The sequence below is a fragment of the Pollachius pollachius genome, assembly GCF_949987615.1.
Source record: "Pollachius pollachius genome assembly, chromosome: 2".
NCBI lineage: Eukaryota > Metazoa > Chordata > Actinopteri > Gadiformes > Gadidae > Pollachius > Pollachius pollachius.
In genome coordinates this window covers 31,195,608-31,218,361 of record NC_136935.1, presented here as the reverse complement: position 1 = coordinate 31,218,361, position 22,754 = coordinate 31,195,608, and the positions used below count along the sequence as shown (strand labels likewise).

The 22,754-nt window shown below is 43.9% G+C and overlaps 3 protein-coding genes across 4 annotated transcripts in view; 1 reads left to right on the top strand and 2 right to left on the bottom strand.

The window, feature by feature from the left end:
- LOC307070630 (ras-related protein Rab-3D-like) overlaps positions 1-934 on the bottom strand; it is a 6,359-nt gene extending 5,425 nt beyond the window's left edge. Inside the window, exon 1 of the mRNA XM_079729194.1 lies at positions 807-934. The gene's annotated coding sequence lies outside the window, so the exon portion shown is untranslated. The remainder of the gene's footprint in view (positions 1-806) is intronic.
- Positions 935-2,078: 1,144 nt separating this feature from the next.
- On the bottom strand, positions 2,079-8,217 carry pld6 (phospholipase D family, member 6; the record flags this gene model as incomplete). Its single annotated transcript, XM_079730298.1, has 4 exons — positions 8,184-8,217; positions 7,933-8,105; positions 4,151-4,380; positions 2,079-2,368 (listed from the first exon to the last, which is right to left on the bottom strand). The coding sequence occupies exons 2-4, from the start codon at positions 8,103-8,105 to the stop codon at positions 2,079-2,081; spliced, it is 693 nt and encodes a 230-aa protein (XP_079586424.1). The 5' UTR covers positions 8,184-8,217.
- Positions 8,218-9,109: 892 nt separating this feature from the next.
- LOC307070319 (transcription elongation factor 1 homolog) lies at positions 9,110-11,609 on the top strand. Of its 2 annotated transcripts, none has more exons than XM_079728754.1 (4): positions 9,110-9,169; positions 9,512-9,656; positions 9,755-9,825; positions 10,279-11,609. In XM_079728754.1, the coding sequence occupies exons 2-4, from the start codon at positions 9,541-9,543 to the stop codon at positions 10,341-10,343; spliced, it is 252 nt and encodes an 83-aa protein (XP_079584880.1). In that variant the 5' UTR covers positions 9,110-9,169; positions 9,512-9,540; the 3' UTR covers positions 10,344-11,609. The 2 variants fall into 2 exon arrangements, with proteins under 2 accessions (XP_079584880.1, XP_079584879.1); XM_079728753.1 differs by having other exon boundaries at positions 9,110-9,178.
- The last annotated feature ends 11,145 nt before the right edge of the window (positions 11,610-22,754 follow it).

Below are 22,754 nucleotides of genomic sequence, written 5' to 3'. Positions count from 1 at the left end.
GGAGTCTGGCCCGGGCCCCCATGTTGTAATCAATCTTGCAAGTGGTTGGAGTGTGGATTCCGCCCTCCCAAAACCGTGGAGGAAATGAGCGGTTCCTTTACATTTTAGAGCCTAATTTAGAGGTTGGCTTTTAATGTAAAAACAACAACAAATGAAGCCAATTGAAATGAAAAAAAAATCTTCATATTTTAGATAAAGAACACACACACACACACACACACACACACACACACACACACACACACACACACACACACATCTCATCCTCTGCTCTTTCTCTCCTCTTCAACTTCTAGGCACAGATGCTGAGCGGAGTCCATCTTGTGCCGGGCCTGCAGAGGAGAGGGCTCCTTGAGGCAAGCTCAGCAATATACCTCCCAGAGCCATATACATATCCTGGCCCGCATGCTGGACGCTCAGCAAAATGCATCCATAGAACTCCTATATGCGCAGACAGCCAGAGTTCGTCTCAAACTCAACACACACCCACAGATGACAAACAAACCTATGTAAACACCGCAGTTCGGTTATAATGATTACGTTTTACCAACAGCTGTTGAGAAAGACTGCAATACACACCAAACATGTGTACACAAAACGTGTGCGGCACTTCGCCTGACATCTTGACGTTCGAGTATATCAACTACCATTCAGCCTGCTGGACTTGAAGTAAATGTTTTAGAAATTCGCACGAACTATTTTAAACTACCAAGACTGGGCGGGTTTGCCCACACATAAAGCGGTAAAACGACAGCATGCTAAGTGAACACCATCAACCATCGTTGGAAGGCAAAGCACATTTTTACCTTGAATTCCCTTTGTGTTTCCCACGTTGGTACCTGTCTCGAGGCGCTCCTCCAGTCACTGAGCCTTGCGCGACGCCCAAGGGTTGCTGCTGCTCCTCCTACCTTGCGCTTATTCCCGGATCTCCAGAAATGCCTACAACCATGAAGTCGGTGCGTTTGTTTTAAGATCAAATGCGATGCTTTATCGAGAACGCATGCGTCATTTTGGTCATTTTCCACGTGTGAACCTCAGTAAGGATGCGAGGCTTCGCCAGGCAGCAGCGTGTCCAGTGCGCATTTCAGTCGCGACGCACCACTCAGTTGCTACATAGTGGAACGATAAACCCTGACTAGACTTGTTAAATTCGGAGATTTCGTAATTGGTTAATATAATATGCCACTTCTGTCCTGCATAATGCGTTCATGCACCGGGCTAGTACGGACAAGAGCACGACAGTCTTGTTTTGTTTTGCAATGTAACATAGACGGATTACTCATGAATATACACAGTGCAGCATATATAAATATTAGCCTACTCATTACAGTAGCCACACTATTCCGAATTCAGTTATTTAGAAATAATGATGAGACGTGGATACTAGGTTTCACACACAAAAACACTTTACCAATACTGACAATCGAAACCCAGTGAACATCAGATTGGAAAGTAAAACGATTGGAAATAATCCTGACAAATTAAACTCAAAAGCAGAAAGGAAAGGAATACACTTAAACTCTGAGCATATTACAAGCTGCCGACTGCTCACTCCGCTCATTAATTAGTAAAAGTCAAATTTAAAATATGCAAATGCTAAATCTGAACGGAAAACTGTGTGCGTGCGTGTGTGTATGTGTGTGTTAGTTACAGACAATGAATGAGTCATGAATGATTCATGTTATAAGTGTATAAGGCCAGAGCAGAATAAAGTAAAAAATAACACAAAATCACTAGCTGAAAAAAATGTAGTCACACAATAGAGTCACATTAGTAACCACATCTTGTATCAAACGTAATGGACATGAACAAAACCAACTAGTTTCAGGTGATGCCACTCTGTATACAGCTTCAGTCATCATTAAACAGACCATTGAAATGGCCAGAGATGTGGTCTTGTGTTTGCATCCTCTCATAAAATAAGACGCTGCCCAATGTGCTAAGCCTTACTTGTACGAAACCAACAACGTGTTCCTTAGCTCCACTAACTCTTTCATTTGACACAAATGAATAATTGTTTCAACCCAACTAACCAGAAAAAAACAAGAATCAAGGGGTAGGAGGAGCAGGCAGAGAATTTAACTCGCAACCCCTCCATTTGGCCAAGTGCCTTGCCGCCCGGCGCCTTGCTGCGGCGGGGGGCCGGCTCGGCCGCAGCTCTCCGGGTCATTGGCGTCCCACATGTCCTGGAACTCCCGGACGAAGGGCGTGACTAGGCGGGGCTCCTCCGTCACCATGACGTTCTCCTTGTTATGCTGCACCGCCTGCAGCGTCCAGTTGAGGGAGCCCGTCACCAGCCGCCGCCCGTCCACCAGCGCAAACTTGTGGTGCATGTGCACGGTGCCAGAGACATAGAGCACGCGGATACCTGGTGGCGGGGCGAGGAGGGGAGCACACAGCTGTCAACCGTAGAACCGTTTCATGGTCCAAAGTGTCTGGTGGTTCACTTTCATAGTTTGTGACGAGTTGTTATGTACTGTCGATGTTACGTTGTGTAAACTATGTCACCCCTCAAACTTCTACCAACCGAGTTTATCTTGTCAACTCAAATTTCATGTTCGGAATATTCACTTGAAGTCCAGCCAGTGGGAGGAAGAGACAAAAGCAAATAGGGAGAGTTTGCATGCAGAGCCACTCCCCAGTCATCAGTAATTTAGGGAATCATCTGGATCAAAGGCATGGGATGCAAGTCTCTGGCGTCTTTTGATTAGCAAAATGAACACGCCATGGCCATAACAACAATCCCCCTGCTGCTCTGTGGGGGCCTTCAGCGCTAAGTCTAATGAGAGTTTCATCAACTTTCTCATTCAGCGGGGAAACGCTGCCATAATAAATCAATGGAAGGTCCGTCTGCCGGCTCCGTCCAAACTGAAATAATAATTTCAGACTTCAATCCTCGATGGCGAATGCTCATGAATGACATCATTCTTTATACATTGATTGTTTTCAATGTACAAAGAAGTGTTTTCTGACACTCCTTGTGGAAAACTTAACGGTGAGCGGTCATATGGTGATGCAACGCAGCATTTTCAGAGGAGCCCTGGTGGGACATCCCATTCCACCTTTACATTCAATGGACCTGCCATCCAGTCTCTCAGTCTGACTGGAGGCGGTTTCAGTTACTTTCTTGACCAAATAAGCCCCTACAAAAGACTTATTAAGCATTTATCTGTAGAGTAGAGCTACAACGATGAGTCAATCAACAGAAGATGGATACAATCTAATTTAGAAAATCGATTAATTATTTAGGTAATTTATCAAGTATAAACAAGCAAGAGTTTACCGCTAAATGTTGCATTTCAATTAAACTTCATGGATATTAAAGGAATAGTTTCTGTTTTTTGGCTGCTTGTCAGGTAAAGCATTTAACATCTTGGACTGTGATAACTTGTGGTGGCATTTGCTATTATTTATTAAAAAAATAGCAGCTCAAGCATGAAGCATATAAAGTGGTCACTGGGTTCATACTGTATACAGTTGATTTTGTATGAGTATGGTATCCAGTCAGTTCCAAAAACTGGAATCGGTCCTTGCCTACTTCACTTAATGTAATTGGCTTTCTTGATGCCAGATTATAAGAAGCACTATTGAGCTGTAATTAACTTAAACGCAGTGAAGCAGGAGGAAGGAAGGATGGAAGGAACAAGGAAGGAAGGCAAGAAATAGGTGTGTGTGTGTGTGTGTGTGTGTGTGCGTGCGTGCGTGCGTGCGTGTGTGTGTGTGTGTGGACATTCACAAAAAGAGAGAATAGTGGCACATCAGACAAAGACATTGAAACCGATCAAGATGCTTCAAGCCTGCGGTAATTAAATCAGTGCGGCCTGAGTCATCATCCTGGTTGTGACGCTCTTTATAATTCTACAGCAAAGGCCATTTCTTGATTCATTCACGCGCAAGTTTCACAACGGAACATTGTTGTTTGACTGTCCCTGCCACTTGAATGTCCCGGTGTCTAGACCACCATCGTGGCCATCTGAAGCCAGGCTGGCTGAGGTCACTTAGTGACAGATTGACTATTCGAAATTTGACTTAAATTGTATTCAAGCCCATCTGAAACAGCAACCTCCCCAGCCTGATTAGTGATACAATTGTTGGTGCTGCTGTCCCTTTCAGTTTGGCTAGCGTTTATCGGGATGTTGGCGACCCGTACCTGCTCTGCGCAGGGGCCCGATCTGGGAGCCTCTGATGCCGCTGTAGTCCTTGTCTGTGAGGATCCGGATGACCAGGCCCCTGGAGTGGAGGGCCAGGACCGCTCTGCTGAGGTCCATGTTGGAGAAGGCAAACACACAGATGTCCAGGGTGGATTTGGCCGAGAGGACGTGGTGGAGAAGGCGGGCCAAAGACGTCTCTAAGCCATGTGGTAACGGACAGAGACACTGGCTTGAGAGGAGCAGGAAAGAGAAGGTTTTTACAATAAGTTGCCTTATTATATTATACGCCTTCTTGATTCCATAATTACTAATCAATTGAAAAACAAACCACTGCTAATCCCGTTTCTATACCCCGTCAGGCTTAATAAACCCTGTGTACACCCTTTACTTAGAAAAAAACTAGGGAATGCCATTCAAGTCAGTATTAAATCAATAAATACAAAATAAAATGTAGTTGCAAGCAAAGATAACGGGGTCCTACATATAATGAGCATGGCCTTATCCATAGTTCAAATTAGATAAGCTTTGATAAGTTGCAATGAGTCACAATATGTTTGGTTTAGGTCAGACTCGAAACGGCAAACCAAGGATCAAGTTCCCTATGCTGGCTCTACCACTGCACCATGTAAATCTCCACGGGCAGATGGGTCTATATTTGGAGAAGCCTCAGTCTTCCATACATGGAGGAAAAGGTGAGCTTGGTAGGTTTTTTTGTAAAATGTCATTTGTATGCCTCATAAACAGGTTTACTGGAAGTAAATATCTTAAAATCTTCACCAACCATGTTTCTAAATGAACAGTGGCAAAATCCAGCGACAAAACAGACTTTAGATGTAGTTATGTAGGTACCCCTTATGGCCCAGCCAGGACTGCCAATAATGGAGCGAGGCCGCGGTTTAGATAGCCGAACTTCAAACGAATGCATCCACCGTTGAAATTGGTTGCGTAAACCTCTTCTTCCTCCTCTTTTGGCCATCTTACTGTACGTTCAGACCAAAAGCTATAAAGCGTTTTGAGCGATAAAACGCTTAAGCGACAGCTTTAAAGCTGTAAAGCTGTAATTGAGAGTTGAAAACAGCTCAACTTTATGCAAATGAGCTAGTAGCGTTTCGGCTGTAAATGAGCGCCAGCCAATCGGAATGTAGATAACTCTCACCGGCGTGGGTCCCAGTAAACATACGATACGCGCAAGAACGATATGAGCTGTTAATATTTTTGACAGCGATGCGTTTTGAGCTATTTGGCGATTTTGCATCTTAGCTTTTGATGTGAACGTACAGTTAGACATCCAAGCCTATGTCGTTTTGACCTGCAGATTGAACTTTCCTATTGGAAATGGCAGCCTGTTGAAGTTTTGAAATTCAAATGCTTATTATACTAGTGCCACCTATGGCCGAATCTGGCTCATCTTTTGCATTCCTTACTTATTTTACAATTTCTACAAGCCTGCCAATTTATACAACTGTCAATGTAATAGTAGTAAATGAAAAAATAATAAATAGAATTTAAGCTGAAAGCAGCATTTATTTGGACCAAGCCCAACACAGTACAACCTTTTAGATTTTTATATGGTTGGTAACGTTGGCATAGGCTCTGCTTGCGTCTTTTGATGCACATACAAACTGTCATGGTCATGTGTCAAACTGGTGAGGAGTTATGCTTTTTCAAAAATTTAAAATCGATTGCTGTAGCTCCCCCCTATGTTCCTGTTTGGATGAACTTGAGCCTGGTTAATCTTGATGTTTCTTTAAGTACACCAACTTTGGTGTTGATTGCCCTAAGGTAACCCCGCGTCTAGGCACCAAAAGGTGAGTGGGCTAGTTTGGCCTTCCGGCTGCCCTGTTGTTGCAGGTGAAAGGTTGCTTAGAAACATTTGGTCATTGGGAGGAGAGAGAAATGTTGACAAAGTTTCATGACCATAGGGTAAAGGGGTCTGGAAATAGGTTTGCATTTTCAGTCGACTGCAATAGCGCCCCCCCTGCCATAACACCACTTTTTGGCGCCTTCAATTTGATCAGACCACTTTGGGCCTCTGGCGACCATGCTATTTTGACAGAAGACTTCTTACTTGACCAGTTACAACCTTCAACCGCAAAAGTCCTGTAGTTGGTCCTGCAAACCACTGCTAATCCCGTTTCTATACCACATACCCTCTAGGGACTCAGGTCAATTTGGTCTCATGCCACACCCATTTCAATGCCATGCCCAGATTGAAAATTTGTGGACGTTTACTTGTTCAGAACTTGAGTTTTTGACTGGTATTGGATCATTAAAGTCCACCTTGATGTCAATATCAGCATTTAAGTCCACGTACTATTTAAACACTTTTTCGTAGTTGTTGGCACCTTGGGGCTTTCATTTTTGTGCACAGATGTCCCTTCTTGTTAGATGGGAGATATTGGTCCATAGACGATATCTGCAATTAGAATTTGATCTAATTAAACATGGATCCCAGGATACTCATGGTTTTTAGTGTTTTGGATAAAGTATAAAATGGCGGAAAATCTATCTGGATGGAAGTTAGATCGTGAAGGCAAAGTTCTTCACTAAAAGGAGACAAATAAATGGGCAATGTTTCCTGACGCTATCAGGAAATATGCTTGTTCAAAGTTTGCTATATTGCAACCATTAGCCCAATGAGTGTACATTTTTTTTCTGTAGCCATCTTTAGTTACCCTCTACAACTGTGGAAGCTTCATAAAAGAGTGGCAAAGTCATGCCCCTTCCGGTAGAGCCCATGGGACCTATGAGGTCGAAAAATATGAATGGGTTTCAATGGAGAGAAAGTAATTATTTTCTGGTCTTTATATGCCCCGGATTACACATATGTTGTTTGTGGATTTAAATGATAATTTTTCATGCAAAGAAAACTAAACATTTTCGTGAAGAAGTTTGATAATGTTAGCTTTTTTCAGCGGTTGGATAAAAGCATCGAAAGAGGTGAAAACCATTATAAGTCAGGGTATGTGGAGAGCTTCAGTTATGCCTATGGGGAGATTGTCGGTCTTGTCCACGCCAGTCGCAGGGAGCGTGACGGCACATACGAGACATAGTCTTTCTCATTGTGTTTTCTCTACAGCCTTTAACTGAACAATTGCACAATAAACGGTCTCTTGACATTAAAAATTATCATTTAAATCCACAAACAACATATGTGTAATCCAGGGCATATAAAGACTAGGACCAGAAAATAATTACTATCTCTCCATTGAAACCCATTCATATTTTTCGATCTCATAGGTCCCATGGGCTCTACCGGAAGGGGCGTGACTTCGCCACTCTAAAACGACAGTGATTTTGAATGTGTAGGTGTTTTGGGCAGAATAATAAAACGAACAATAACAACAGGTTGGCTCGCCCTTAGTACTGGGTCCTCAAATAATAACGAACACAATACGGCTCCTACGGATTTCCTATTAAGCCTATGAAAATAATAAATGTAGTCTATGAAATAAATAGCCATCTTCGGGGCAGCTGCTCATGCGGGAGAGCAGGGTTGACTGGCAACCGGAAGGTTGTAGGTCGATCCTCAGCTCCCCCGTATCTGAGTGTCAAGGTGTCCCTGAGCAAGGAAACCAACCTTGGTTGACCCCGCTGACGTTGTGTGAATGTGTGTATGAGTGGGCGAATGTTAGAAGTGTGAAATGAGCAAGACTGAATGATTGTCCATGCCGACTTGTGAAGGTGTCACTTGTTTCCGGTTCAAATATGTTGCCGCGCCAAGGACGTGGACAATTATTGCGTTGATCAATGTCAAGGATCTCGAAATGCGAATACTTACAAAGTTGGTTCGAACACATGCTCAACACATGCGAGTTCGGTGGGGAAGAATATGACTTCTTTCAGGAATCCTTTAGACCCGAATCTCCTGAAGAACCAGGCCCACACCTCCACACTCAGAGTCAGGGCCAAGGCCCCGAGACCCAGGGCCTTCAAGGTCCACACCGCGGACATCTGACGAGACAGGGCCGCAAAGCTACCGTTAAAAGTCGCATTCATCAAAATGGTTGCTGTTTAAGGCATGATACTCACTTTTAAAGCTGGCCCGGGCTCTTGTTACTGTCGAATCTGGCAAAGAAGCATTTTAAAACAAAATTATGTAAGCTGCATACAAGTGTTTTCCAACTTCATTTTGGATTCATTGCCAAACGTTTGGCACTCTCTTAAATTCAATTGTTCGCTAAATGACTTACTTTAAAAGCAATTAGTTAATGGCAGCTACCGAAGATTGAGGGGAGAACCAAAACAATTCCCATAAGACAGCTCCATGCTGCTAGTAGGCAAATATATCTCGGACGAATCTGATTAAATTATATGCAACAATCAAAACAAGCATGCATTTAATACTTTACCTGAACGACGTACCATATAACGAAATGTAACGCAATTTGAATGCAATATTCAACTACGTAAGACAATGTAGTTCATCATAGATGAGCTGATGTCGCCCCCATGTGGAAACAACCCACCTCACGTGTATGCTTTCAACCCGCTTCCGCCCCTTGCTGCGATACTGCAACGTCGACGCCATATTGGGGAGGCCTCTAAACAAAAACAAGTAAGCGGCAGAACTGCCCTTTATCTGGATAAATATAACTCTAAAACATTTACATTTCTCTTCAATGAGTCGATTTTTATATTCATATTAATTAATATGATATATATATTGTATATACATCGTTATGATTATCCTTACTTATTTATTTATTTTGACCACATACAGATCATAAACCCTGGAATAAAACCGATTAATGGAAATCGGCCGAGAAATGTAGACGTAATAGTGCTTTTTATCAAGAAAATCCGCAGCTCCCCTGATAACTTCAATTCCTTTAAAAGGCCAGTCGTGCCCTCTCCAGTATGGCGGCGACGTTGACGTACGATCTAAAGACTAGTGCAGCGTCTCTAGTATATATATATTGCTATGCTTTCAACCAATCACGAAGCCTGTGAGACCTACCGGATCTAGAGGGAGACTTCCTCCTGGTCGCAACGTGTGTTTACGCTTTTTGGTAGAGGTAAAAGAGGTTCGTTAACTTTCCATATAAACACTTATCGTCATAATGTAACAAGCGTACGGTCGCTTAAACACGTTTCCAGCCACTAACATTCACACAACTCCAACACATGTTTAAAAGGAAATGTGAGGCTGCTTGGGAGCCGAAGTGCTCCACGTTATCAGGATATCTTATGTTGAGTTAACTCCGTGACATTCAGAGCAACCAGCTGCCAAACCTGCTCGATCACGGTCCGATGATAGATTCCTTTTAATCAAATCACTAACGTGTTACTGATATTGTGAGTTGAATGTCGTTTTTTGTTCATAGTACTTTATTGATTTTGTGTCTCTTTCTGAACAGGCTTATCGTTGCGTTAAACGAAGTGTAGAATGGGTCGTCGCAAGTCAAAAAGGAAGCCCCCTCCTAAGAAGAAGCTGACGGGGGACCTGGACACGCAGTTCACCTGTCCCTTCTGTAACCACGAGAAGTCCTGCGATGTTAAAATGTATGGAAGCGTTAAGCAAGCCTTGAAACGGAACGGTCCATGTCATGGCGGCGTTTGAGTGCGGTTGTTGACATACGTGTGCTGACTTTCACCCACAGGGAAAGAACCAGAAATACCGGAATAATATCCTGCACCGTCTGCCTGGAGGAGTTCCAGACACCTATCACATGTATCCTTGGTTTAAAATGTGAACAATTATTCCTGACTATAACAGTGTTTGTGATGAAGTCATAACCACAGATTTGTATCGGACTTATTTAGGTAAAAAAACGCTGCAAACTGCACACCAATAGGTCAAAACATCATGTTTAGCCTATATGTAATATATATTATCCTATGAAATAACACTTTTTTTATGTGGAAGCCTAAAAACTAGGAGATTAATGACCCCGGTTTAAACCATGGTACTTTCAATAATCAAAACTGCCAAAAAAATACTATTCACGTGATAGATGGACCATAACTTTCATTAAACTATAAGCCTATTAAGACGATGATGCTGCGCTGCCCATACTGCCCATCTGTTTTCATTCTCCTTTTCATATTTATATTCATTGTTTCATGACAATGAATATACTGCAGATCAATAAAACCATTTTATCCTTAATCAGCTACCCCTAAGATCTGTCAGAGGCCGTGGACGTGTACAGTGATTGGATCGATGCCTGTGAATCAGCCAATCAGTAGTCCTAGCAGGGCTGTGGACCTCTTGGTGATGGGGGAGGAGGAGGAGACAGATCGCGGGCCTGGGATCGTCAAAGCAAGCCGAGTGCTGATTCCCAGGCAGATAGTCAAGTCTCCCTTGTGGTTCCCTGGTACTTACAGGTTTACTAGTAGTGGTCCCCTTGAAGTTAAGTGATAGTTGAAGACAAAGGTAGCATTTTCTCCCCCTCCCCCCTTTTGAGTAGTGGGCCTGGAGGTCCATGGATTGCTGTGGAACAGCTGGACTAGGTTACCTGACGTGCGCCCAGCTCAATGCAATCATCTGGGCCCGTCATCCACTACCTCTCTGCCCCATACACCCCTGACCCTTTAGCTGTGTTTGACTCTTACATTATTTTATTGAATAACTTACAAGAAGGTTGTAGTTGGTGGGTTAGTTATATAATTGGTGTAATTTGTACACTTTTATAAGCTTCCGAATTATTACTATTCTTGTTTGAGGGACACTACTGAAACCAAACCAAAAATTATTTGTCCCCTAATGTTGGTATTTTAGTGAGGTAGTATTGCAACACAATACATCAGACCTGTGTTTTTGGTTTAGGGAACACTCGCTTTAACCTCCCAGCTCCATGGAGTGTGGCACCAGCTGTTACATGGCATACCAGCCGGCTCCAGGGTTAGGTTTAATGTTGACTGCAGTTTGTGAACACATTTTGGGTCCACCTCTGAGTGAGTAAGGTAAAAACAGGTTGTGTACAATGATCACCCTCATTTTGAGAGACATTTTACTTTAGTTATGCTTTTAGATTCTTCTGAATCGTCATCCTTATCTTCCCTTCCAATTTTCTCTTTGTGTGTTTTTAAATCAGTGAATAATAATCAATGACAATACATCTAGCATCAATTTGCTTTTAAATAGATTGGTGATAATTATTTTGAAGAAAGGTGCAGTACATAATAATTTACCCATTGCTCAGCTCATGGTTATGTCCAACCTCAACCTTTTTTAAAGCAATTCCAAAGAAGACTTAAAGTTGTTTGTTTTTCTGTGACAATAGATAATAGCATGGTTGTTAGAGATTGGATTTTCCATAACAATCACAGGAAGAAACTATTTTAGCAAGATTTGATTTTTGGAAACAATATCAAATTCTTTGCAGATGGTGGCAAAACTCATGGTTATTTGTACAATCTCTTGGTTGGTGGAATAGTCCAGATATGCTTGTATCAATTACACTGTGGCCCCATTTAATACATTTTCTTTAAGCAATGAAAATAAATGTCATGAACTACTGGGGGTTTGTGCTTGTTTTATTATATGCTACATTAATAAGTCTTGACTGTATATACAATGAATAATTAGTATTAATATTCTGTCATTGTTATTTATAATGTATGAGAGTATTAACTATACTGAACTTTAACAATGTTCAACCGATTTAGTTCATTGGCTTAGCTTGGCTTAAATTGCAGCTTTCATAGGTTTCATTTTAGATGGTGAGTGTGAAAGATAATCTTTTCGTTTGAGCAATATGTTTCTGTTATCAAAGCTGAAACAGTGAAATCACTGTCTAGCATGGTCTCTACCACCAGGTGGAAGCACAGGAAGTCACAACATGGAGATGGAGAGAGGGAAAGCAATGCAGCAGCACCAAGTTGGAGAATCATACATATTGATATGACATACTCAGATGGACCTTTGTCCTTTATATTAATAGAATTAATAATTACAGATGTGGTTCAGGCTATGTTGAAAGACAAGCACAGATCACTGATTGAGGTGTGCCTGGGTTTTACAGTAAGGCTTATAGTGAAACACGCTATTTTCTGTATGTTGTATTTGCTTGACTTAGTTTGCTTTTTACTGTCATTATTGATCACACAATTGGAAGCATAAAGCAAACCAGTGGTGGGTTTCAACTTTTTTTTATGGTGAACCACTGTTAAGCAGTCATATGTCTTGTCTGTACTCTTGAAATGAAATGCCTCTTATTAGTCTCTTCCACTTGTCCTTCTATTATAGACTCTTTCCTTTCCTGTCTCAGCCATCTTTTGAGCTTGTTTGTTATATAACAGCCATTAAACCATGTGGTAAATTGCTATGAAAATATAAGCCCAGAACATTCTATGAAAATTTAATAAATGTATATATCTCGTTAAATAAAGCTAATTTAAGGTGGTCGTCCTCGGGAGAGCTGTTCAAATATTACACTGGTAATCAAATGTATATCAACCTTTATCTCTTTATATCACACACAAATCCAAAGTGCAACTTCATATACATACTTCCCTAAGTAATAAGAAAGAGTCAAGTCTGCAAAAACATAAGAGAATGAACAGAAGAAAAAAAGAATACACAAAACGTCAGACAGGTTTGCCGAACTGCATGTCTTCAGATATGGACTCTTGTGGCATCTGCCACTGTCACATATTTCCAGGAGTCCATTTATCTGTCCCGAGCGCAGGATTCTGCAGATCACTAATAAAAGAAGACACTGTAGAGAGAGAGAGAGACGGCGCAGAGCAGCTAATAGATGAGATGTGCGCTGACTGCCTAGGCTCAGGGAGCGTGTGTCCATGCATGTGTTCCACCCTGTATTGTGTTGGACCGGGGACCCAGCTGTGGAGTGGTATTGACGACGCCTTATGATGCATACTGGGTGGATGATTACAATGGGGAATGATTATCACTTAGACTCCCCCCCCGAACCACCCACTCACCTCCCTCCACACACCCCTTCACATCCTCTGTCATTCTACCGCATGCCCCCCTCCCTCCTTCCATCTGCACACACACACACCCACACACACACACACACACACACACACAAACTCAAAGTACATTGCTTTCTTTCTCTCTGCTTTTCTATTCAGCACGCGAGGTCAAGTGTCACTCTGTCTCCGTTGTCAAGGCTGCCAATCACCCACACAGTGAGTGCGCGGCAACCGTTGCCAGGGAAACAAGAGAGATTCGGTTGCTAGGCACCTGGAGCTGCGCTCACAATAGTCATTTTGTTGCTTAGAAGCACAAAGAGACACACATACGCGGGTACACACCAAACCGCAGAAAACTGCATCGCTTGATCAACAAGTTCCCTAGACATCCACCAATCAAGTACCGCACTGATGAATACGAGACTTTACAGCACCATATTAGGATCCTGTGGAATAGTAAATGACCAAGAGTCATTTATCTCGCTTACATTTGCAAACAACAGCAAGGAAAATGGCTGAGTGTGCAACAGAAAGGGGATTGTTGATTTATATCACTTGTGGCCATAATGCAAATGCACAAAAATTGTAATTCCAGACGTTTAATTCCCACACCTTTTCTGCCTGATTAATCAGCAAACCTGACGTGCGAGCGCTCCCCAGACCCACAACTCAACTTGATCAATCGAAGAGGTACACATCCATCATTCTAACTAAAAATAGTCTCCCATAAAATCAATCCATTCCTTATTACCCCTCTGACGTGTGCACCCGCTGAACCAGAAGGCGATGTCTGTGGAGCCGTTTGTTTTTCTAATAACATTAATCACTACTTTATTTCCCTATTGGCTTGTGAGCCAGCTCTGTGTGCCTGTGTGAATTTATGAATTGTGTGTGTGGGTGTGTTTTGTGTGTATTTCTAAATCCTGTGTGTGTTTTTGTGTGTGATTCTGTGTATCCATATTAATGCCTGTGTTTGCATCCGTGTTCACGAGTGTATATCTGGCTGTGTTTGGATGCGTGTGTGCTTGTATATATGTTTAAATATGTGTATGTGTGTAAGCCTATGTGTGTCTGTGTTATCATCTGTGTGTCCATACAGTATGTGAGTTTGGGTCCATCAGTGTGCGTGCGTGCGTGCGGTCCTGCGTGTCTCAGCAGCATAAGCCAATCAGCTAAGGAGAGAGTGCTGAAATGTCAGCGAGGGGTACAAGCCATGACATGTCCCCCTGTGTTACCGTCTCCTGCGCCCCAGCTACAGGCGTCAAACCCGCACACATCTCCACACTGCAGGTCAGAAGGCTGAGAGACGCAGAGCAGTGATTGGTTGCCCGGTGGTTGTCCGTGGCGGAAATAAAGGATACAATATCGCTATCACTGCAAGGCACGTCAGGTGCCACAGAGCAGCGTCCCAGAGGCGCCATTTGGGAACATTTGCATGCTGTGTATACGATAAGATAGGATTACATTCTGCATATGGTATATGGTTCATATAGCATGTGAATTGATGATGATGATGATGATGATGATGATGATGATGATGATGATGATGATGATGATGCACTACACATGTTAACAGTGAAGCGTAAACTCAAGTTTCACCATAAACAAAAACCCAAGATTAAGAAAGTAAAAGTCATCCGGGGTTGAATTTGGAGTCAACCATGGACTGCACAACATAATGAGCATACTGCTTCACCGTTGAAACCGCAGTGCCTCGGCAGGATTTTTTACTTTCTGAACCTGGTAAAGAAGTGTCTCATTACGAGTCTTCCTCCAAGATGCAAGGGAAAGTGAACGTATTAGCCAACTCACACTTATTATATCTCCCCACACGTGTATGAGAAAGATAGAGACACACTTAATTAGCCCGCAAGTGAACACCTTTCTTTAAGCAGCTGGATCCAATTTGGACATCGGATTCACACTTATTACTCCCCGCCCCCCCCCCCCCACACCGTTTCTCTCTCTCTATCTACTTCTTAAAGCGCTCTTGGTTGGTTTCTGGAAAGGCACCCGAAAAGTCCAACCTAATTAATCTCTTACCATCCTGAGAATACTATTTTCTTAAACATTAAAATAGTTGGCTTTGAAGGCTTGACAGAACAACCCAAGCTCCCTCCCTCCTGCCGCCTCTCCCTCCCTCCATCCCTCCCTCTTATTTGCTTGACGGCACCGATATGATTTCCTGTCACTTGCAGTCAATGGGTGTCACAGAGTTCTGCGACCGGCATAGATGATGAGGCTTCCGCTCGACTACGCGTATTCTCAAGCAATAACATCCACATCTGTATTATCAACCCAAGAATACCCGTAGTCGAGAGCAGAGCATACAGCGGCACGCCTTCTCCCATCATCCCCTCCAATCTCTCTCTCTCTCTCTCTCTCTCTCTCTCTCTCTCTCTCTCTCTCACAGGCACTCTGTCTCTCTCTCTCGTGTCGACCGCACCGCTCTTCTTCTTGTTGTTCATGCCGTGTCTGCCTTCGTCTCCCCCACAAGGAGGAGCTGGGAGGAGGAGGCTGAGGAGGGCACCTGGTGTAGAAAAACAGAACCAGAGGGACACAGACGGTTTAGTGTTGGCTTGTAGTTCAACCTGTGACTTTTCAGCCATGCTGTAAAAAAAGAAAATAAATGCTGAATTGGGTTTCTATGTTTTTTATTGCCAACTTCCTGTCAAGATTTTGATTCATTCTTCTTGGTCTGTTTGGAAGATTTATGTACACACACACACGCACATAAACACACACACACACACACACACACTAAGACACACACACATGGACACACACATCGTTTTCACCTGGGATGCTCCAAGTAAACGGGTTTGCCTGGGAGCAGCTCCTCCCTGCACTGTCGCTCGTATCAAAGAAGCATTTTGTCAGGCTCAGAGGGAAAGGGCAGGCCGCCGCGCCAATTATCAAATAGATGTCACTGTGCATTACAGCGCGCCGACGGGAGGGACTGATTAGCACCGCCGCGTTCAGCACTCACCTCCGCTCCCCAGCCTCTCCCTCTGCCCCGTTCACTCCTCTGAATGCATCCCTCCCATGTTGATCTTCACTACATCTGCTCCCTTTTTCTACCCCTAACAAGACTCCCCTTATTAAGTATATTACCCATGTCATTCCAATACTTGTAAGCCTCCCCCCCCTCTCTCTCTCTCTCGCTCTCTCTCTCTCCATCTCACACTCCCTCTCCCTCTCTCTCTCTTTCTCTCGCTCTCTCTCTCTCTCTCCATCTCACACTCCCTCTCCCTCTCTCTCCCTCTCTGTCTCTCTCTCTCTCTCTCTCTCTCTCTCTCTCTCTCTCTCTCCATTCCACACTCCCTCTCCCTCTCTCTCTCTTGACTGTCCCATGGAGGATACAGCTTGACCCCCCTCATCCACACCAGCCAATTAGGGGGCACAGTGGACGTCAGTCATCATCCGAGGAGCGGAAAGGGAGAGTGGGAGAGAGGGGAAAGAGAGTGGTTTGGGCATGGGCCAGGGTGGGGTCGGTTTTGGAGAGAGTGGTGTTGGGCTGAAGAAAGCCAGAGAGAGATAGAGATAGAGAGAGAGAAACAGAGTGAGAGAGAAGGGAGTGGAGGCAGAGAAAGATAGAGCCAGAGGGACATAGAGAGCGAGAAAGCCATAGAGAGACAGGGAGAGAGCCAGAGCAAGAGGAGGAAATGGCTCAGCACCACAGACAGTTCCCTATGGAACACTTAGACCAGTTTACTAACATGCACTCACTGTGGCTTCTCTCTCTGTGTGTGTGTGTCTCTCTCTCTCTCTCTCTCCCTCTCTCTCTCTCTCTCTTCCTTACATTAACCCCACTCTACCTTTCCTGTGAGTGAACCTGTTCTCCCGTACTTCCTCCCCGTACGGGGGGATGCTCACATTAAATCACACCTCTCTCTCAGTCGCTTTCTCTCTCTCGCTCTCTTTAACGCCTACTTAACAACCATGTGGCGTTACACGGGCCTGCTCAGCCAAGCCCCCCCACTCCCACCACATCCCCTCCTATAGTCGACATCACAGGAAGTGCCTTCCCTCGGTCGATGACCATTCACAGGAAGGGGACCAAACTATGGTTAGGGCTGTGTGTCGTTCTGGTGGCAGTGCACCATGCACACTTGTGAGCGTCTCTGCTCTGCAAAATAGGAGCTTCTAAAGTGTGTAGTAGAAGACCTACATTTCCACCACAGCAAGACCTTTTAGGGATCTGCAAGCAACCATTTTCCGGCACTGGTCTGGTCCTCTCCAGTCATCTCTCTTCTGCTTGTCATACCTATTCTCTCCCCACCCCCCATCTGTTTACCTCTATTCTGACCACATTCCATCAACTCCCTTGCTTTCCCTTTCCCTTCCATTCCCCTCCCATCTCTCCTCCCTCCTCTTCCCTATGCTCCTTTTCCTCCCATCCAGTGTGCCCTCCCCTCCCCTTCACTCCTCATTGGTCAGTGGATGGTGGCTGCTCCAGCAGAAATGGACGTGTCTCTTTGGTATTAAACCTCACCTTAGAACCACTCATTGAGGCGAGGCACGCATGTTTAAACTTAAACACACCCAGGTAAATATGCAGAAACACTCACACACACATGTGCACACACGCATGTACACACACACACACGCACGCACGCACGCACACACACACACACACACACACACACACACACACACACACACATACACACACACACACACACACACACACACACAGTTATACTGGGTGTGTCTTAGATGTAATGTACCAGCGTGCTGGTGGCCAATTCAATTTCCCTTCACTCAATTTTAAATGGTAAATTTAAAAAGGCAATCTTCTGGCCAGCAATAGGGCCTCTATTCGCCATCAGTTCTTTATATAGTCAAGATAATGACATTTCTATGGCAATGATTGAATTGAAAGTGAACTGACCCGGGCCTTGTTTGTAGCCCTCAGGGCTTGGTGAGAGGCAAATACTCTGTTTCCTATTTTGGTTACAGACAACTGAATTTTCAATCCGTTTATTAAAAAAATCTGAAACAGGAAACTGAAACAACATCCAAAGCCTGTGTGTAGCAAAGAACGACAGAACGCCATGCAGGAGATGGAGAGCAGACTCCAGGCTTCCTGCATTACCGATTAACTGCTTAGAACTAAAAGCACGCAGCTGGAAGACGTTCATGCTTATGGCTGCGATAGCATATCTCTCCAACGGTCGGCCTGCTCTATACTCAATAACCAGGCATTATACATGTCTTGATTAAGGCCATTAAGCCCGAAAGGCCTGGGGTTTGCCTGGATTTCGAAAATAAACAAATAAATAAAGATGTTCGCCGAGGAGATTTTGTAGTCTCATTGACATGACATCGTGAATAGCTTGACCAAGGCGGTTGGGAGTGCAGATGTACAAAACACACTCTACCTTTTGGCAAAACTTTTCGTAGGAACACAAACTTATATGACACATTGTTTCGTTTTTGTCTTCTTCCCAAATTGAACAGGACTTGCATCCATGCCTACGTGACTGCAGCTGGCCAGCCCGGTTAACATAGCCCACCACCGGACACGTGCAGATGGACCTGATTCCTACGTGACAGGATTAGATATTGGCTTTCTTTGTTTGTAAATACATCCGGCTTCACCCACCAGCAGAATCCACAATCCACTTCGGAGGCTGGATTGAATAGCAAACTCTGTAAAGTCAAAACAATCCGATTTATCCTTTTAATAGTAGGCTACATGAGAAGAATATAGACGGGTGTAGACGCGAATCAACGATTTCAACCCCCTAAAATATTGCAGCCGTTGTAAATCTTGTAATTCGACAGACACCGGAGAGTGATGCTCATTGGACCAATATCAAACCATAAGGCAAAGCAATAACCCATCGCTTCAACATTGACCAGGCACACCATTCAACCTTTAAGTCGACTATCATCTCTATTTTTAACGACTTTAAATATTAGGATGAAACCTCCTTATTACACAGAGAATACGGGTAAGACGCGTAAGGATGAGGGGTGACGTGTCCGAACAACGTTACACCGCAAACTATCCACATGTTGTTGTTCCCATGGTCGGCCTACAGCTAAATGCCAGCGAAATTTGTGAAACTCACCCCTTTTGCACACTTTCCTCTTTAAGCCTAAAGGTGTTGAATGAGCGGGTCCTCGCGCCACATCGTATCCATGCTTAGAGCCAGAATGGGATAGAGAGACGGTGTGGCGGGAAACGCCCCCTGTTTCATTCTCCCTTTGCGCGCTTCTCTTGCTTGTGACTACATCACAACCACTCCTTGTTTTCTCTCTCTCTCTCTCTCTCTCTCTCTCTCTCTCTCTCTCTCTCTCTCTCTCTCTCTCTCTCTCTCTCTCTCTCTCTCTCTCTCTCTCTCTCTCTCTCTCTCTCACTCTCTCGACGAGGAAAGAGGATGTAGCTTATGCGCGATACAGCATCACGAGCCGCGCCACAACCTCTCACCTTCTCTGCTTTCTTTCCTTCCGTGTGTCCATCCAACCTTTCTCGAGAACAACGCCCTCGTGCACGATTTCTCTGCTCTGTACTATGCATAGTGACTCCCTCGGAATAAAGTACAATTTAGAACCATTCAGATGTAGACTTTATACGTATTTTAATATGTATATATTTGTTATTATATACATTTATATTTATTTTCATTTCGTCGCTACAGTATAGACTACTGCGGTTTAGCCTATTGCTGCATATTGTTCCATGTTGTAGTCTATATTCAACTTCAGCCAGGTATTTACAGAGGTCCACCACGGCATCCGGCTGCTTGCGTGGATGTTTGATTGTCCATGCGCGTGCCCGTGTGTTGGTAAACCCGTCTCCCGGGAGCCCCGTGGCTCTCTTTAGCAAACAAGAGGAACGGGATTGCGGGGTAAGACCTCCCATAATCCTCTGCTCATCTGGTGGTCTTTGAAGAAGCAGGCCTCCCCAAATCGAGCCAATATAGTGTGGTGGCGTGTGCACGTGTGTGTGTGTGTGTGTGTGTGTGTGTGTGTGTGTGTGTGTGTGTGTGTGTGTGTGTGTGTGTGATAGCATGACGCAGCCATGAGCCATACTCGCCTCACAACAGAGCTTCAAGAGTCCAGTCTTTCTCTATTCCTCCTCCTTCTCTTTGTTGTTTTTTGCGCTTCAGTTCTTCTCTATTTGATTATTTGGCCTAATCGACATACACTCATGAAAACAGACAACATTTAACAATACATGAACGTCCAAGGAGGCTGCATGCCACTAGGCCGTGGAGTATCAGAGGCAATACAACCATCAATGGCACCATTGTACATTAACACTATTCTCTCTCTCCGTTCCTTTCTCTCTCTTTCTCTCTCCCTCACGTTGTGTCTCTCCCTGTTTCAAACACATGCATGTATTATTTACAATGCACATACACACAAAAATACATACACACACGCGCATGCACACACACGCACGCACACACACACACGCGCACACACACACACACACACACACACACACACACACACACACACACACACACAAGCAGCGTTAATGGCTCTGTAATTGTCAGGCAGGCTGTTGGGTATAATAAGGGAAATGCAGTAAAGGAAAGACCAATATAATTATATAATATATTTATGTTGTGTTATCAATAATAACCGTCATTTAGTGCTGCTGCTGTATTTTATGCTGTAGTTCTATTTATCATCTCAATGCACATACACACAAAAATACATACCACACACACACACACACACACACACACACACACACACACACACACACAAACACAGTCATCCTACCCTCACATCCACACACACTCCAATAGAGAGGGTTTGCATCCTGACCTATTCCTACTAAATTAGGACGGCTATCCACCTCAAACAGAGAAAAGACCATTGAGACATCTGTTAGTCTCTGTTAGCCTCTGTTAGCCTCTTTTAGCCTCTGTTAGTCTCTGTTAGTCTGTTAGTCACTGGTAGCCTCTGTTAGTCTCTGGTAGCCTCTGCTAGTCTCTGTTAGTCTCTGTTAGCCTCTGTTAGTCTCTGTTAGCCTCTGTTAGCCTCTGTTAGTCTCTGTTAGCCTCTGTTAGTCTCTGTTAGTCTCTGTTAGCCTCTGTTAGTCACTGTTAGTCTCTGTTAGCCTCTGTTAGTCCCTGTTAGTCTCTCCTAGTCCCTGTAAATCCCTGTTAGTCTTTGTTAATATATGTAAGTCTCTGTTAGTCTATGTTAGTTTCTGTTAGTCCCTGTTAGTGTCTGTTAGTCACTGTAAATCCCTGTTAGTCTCTGTTAATCTATGTTAGTTTCTGTTAGTCCCTGTTAGTCTCTGTTAGTCTGTGTTAGTCTCTGTTAGTCTGTGTTAGTCTCTGTTAGCCCCTTTTAGTAATAATAATACATTTTATTTATAACGCACTTTATATCAACTCAATGACCTCAAAGTGCTAGTCCCTATTAGTCTCTTAGTCTCTTTAAAGGGCTGATTATGGTTACACGTGCACGCAACGCAATGACCACGCAGACGCTACGACGCAGTCGTGAACCTTTATGGTTCTGCGTCGGGTTTTAGTAAGCGGACCAATCATAGCCCTTGCTGCTGCGACGGAAGGTTATCATTTTTGGGAGGCGCACGTCAGGCCCTTGCTGTTTCAACATCCGCAGCCTCAAACCTTCAACATGCAAAGTCCCACAAATTCCTCTTACTGCATCCATAGTGGTTTACTACACTCATGCAACTATCTCTTCCTGTTATATGTGTTGATCATTCATAGCGATTGTAGTCGTTGTTACAAGCCAATGTTCACTTGTGCTGCGGGACTTGAATATAGGTTGATTTTGATAACTTGACGGAGTTGTTTCATTTCGTACCACACACACACAATACATACCACACACACACACACACACACACACACACACACACACACACACACACACACACACACAAACAGTCATCCTACCCTCACATCCACACACACTCCAATAGAGAGGGTTTGCATCCTGACCTATTCCTACTAAATTAGGACGGCTATCCACCTCAAACAGAGAAAAGACCATTGAGACATCTGTTAGTCTCTGTTAGCCTCTGTTAGCCTCTGTTAGCCTCTTTTAGCCTCTGTTAGTCTCTGTTAGTCTTTGTTAGTCACTGTTAGCCTCTGGTAGCCTCTGTTAGTCTCTGGTAGCCTCTGCTAGTCTCTGTTAGTCTCTGTTAGCCTCTGTTAGTCTCTGTTAGCCTCTGTTAGCCTCTGTTAGTCTCTGCTAGTCACTGTTAGTCTCTGTTAGCCTCTGTTAGCCTCTGTTAGCCTCTGTTAGTCTCTGTTAGCCTCTGTTCGCCTCTGTTAGCCTCTGTTAGTCTCTGTTAGCCTCTGTTAGTCTCTGTTAGCCTCTGTTAGTCTGTGTTGGTCTCTGTTAGCCTCTGTTAGTCTCTGTTAGCCTCTGTTAGTTTTTGTTAGTCCCTGTTAGTCTCTGTTAGCCTCTGTTAGTCTCTGTTAGCCTCTGTTAGTCACTGTTAGTCTCTGTTAGCCTCTGTTAGTCCCTGTTAGTCTCTCCTAGTCCCTGTAAATCCCTGTTAGTCTCTGTTAATATATGTAAGTCTCTGTTAGTCTATGTTAGTTTCTGTTAGTCCCTGTTAGTGTCTGTTAGTCACTGTAAATCCCTGTTAGTCTCTGTTCATCTATGTTAGTTTCTGTTAGTCCCTGTTAGTCTCTGTTAGTCTGTGTTAGTCTCTGTTAGTCTGTGTTAGTCTCTGTTAGCCCCTTTTAGTAATATTAATACATT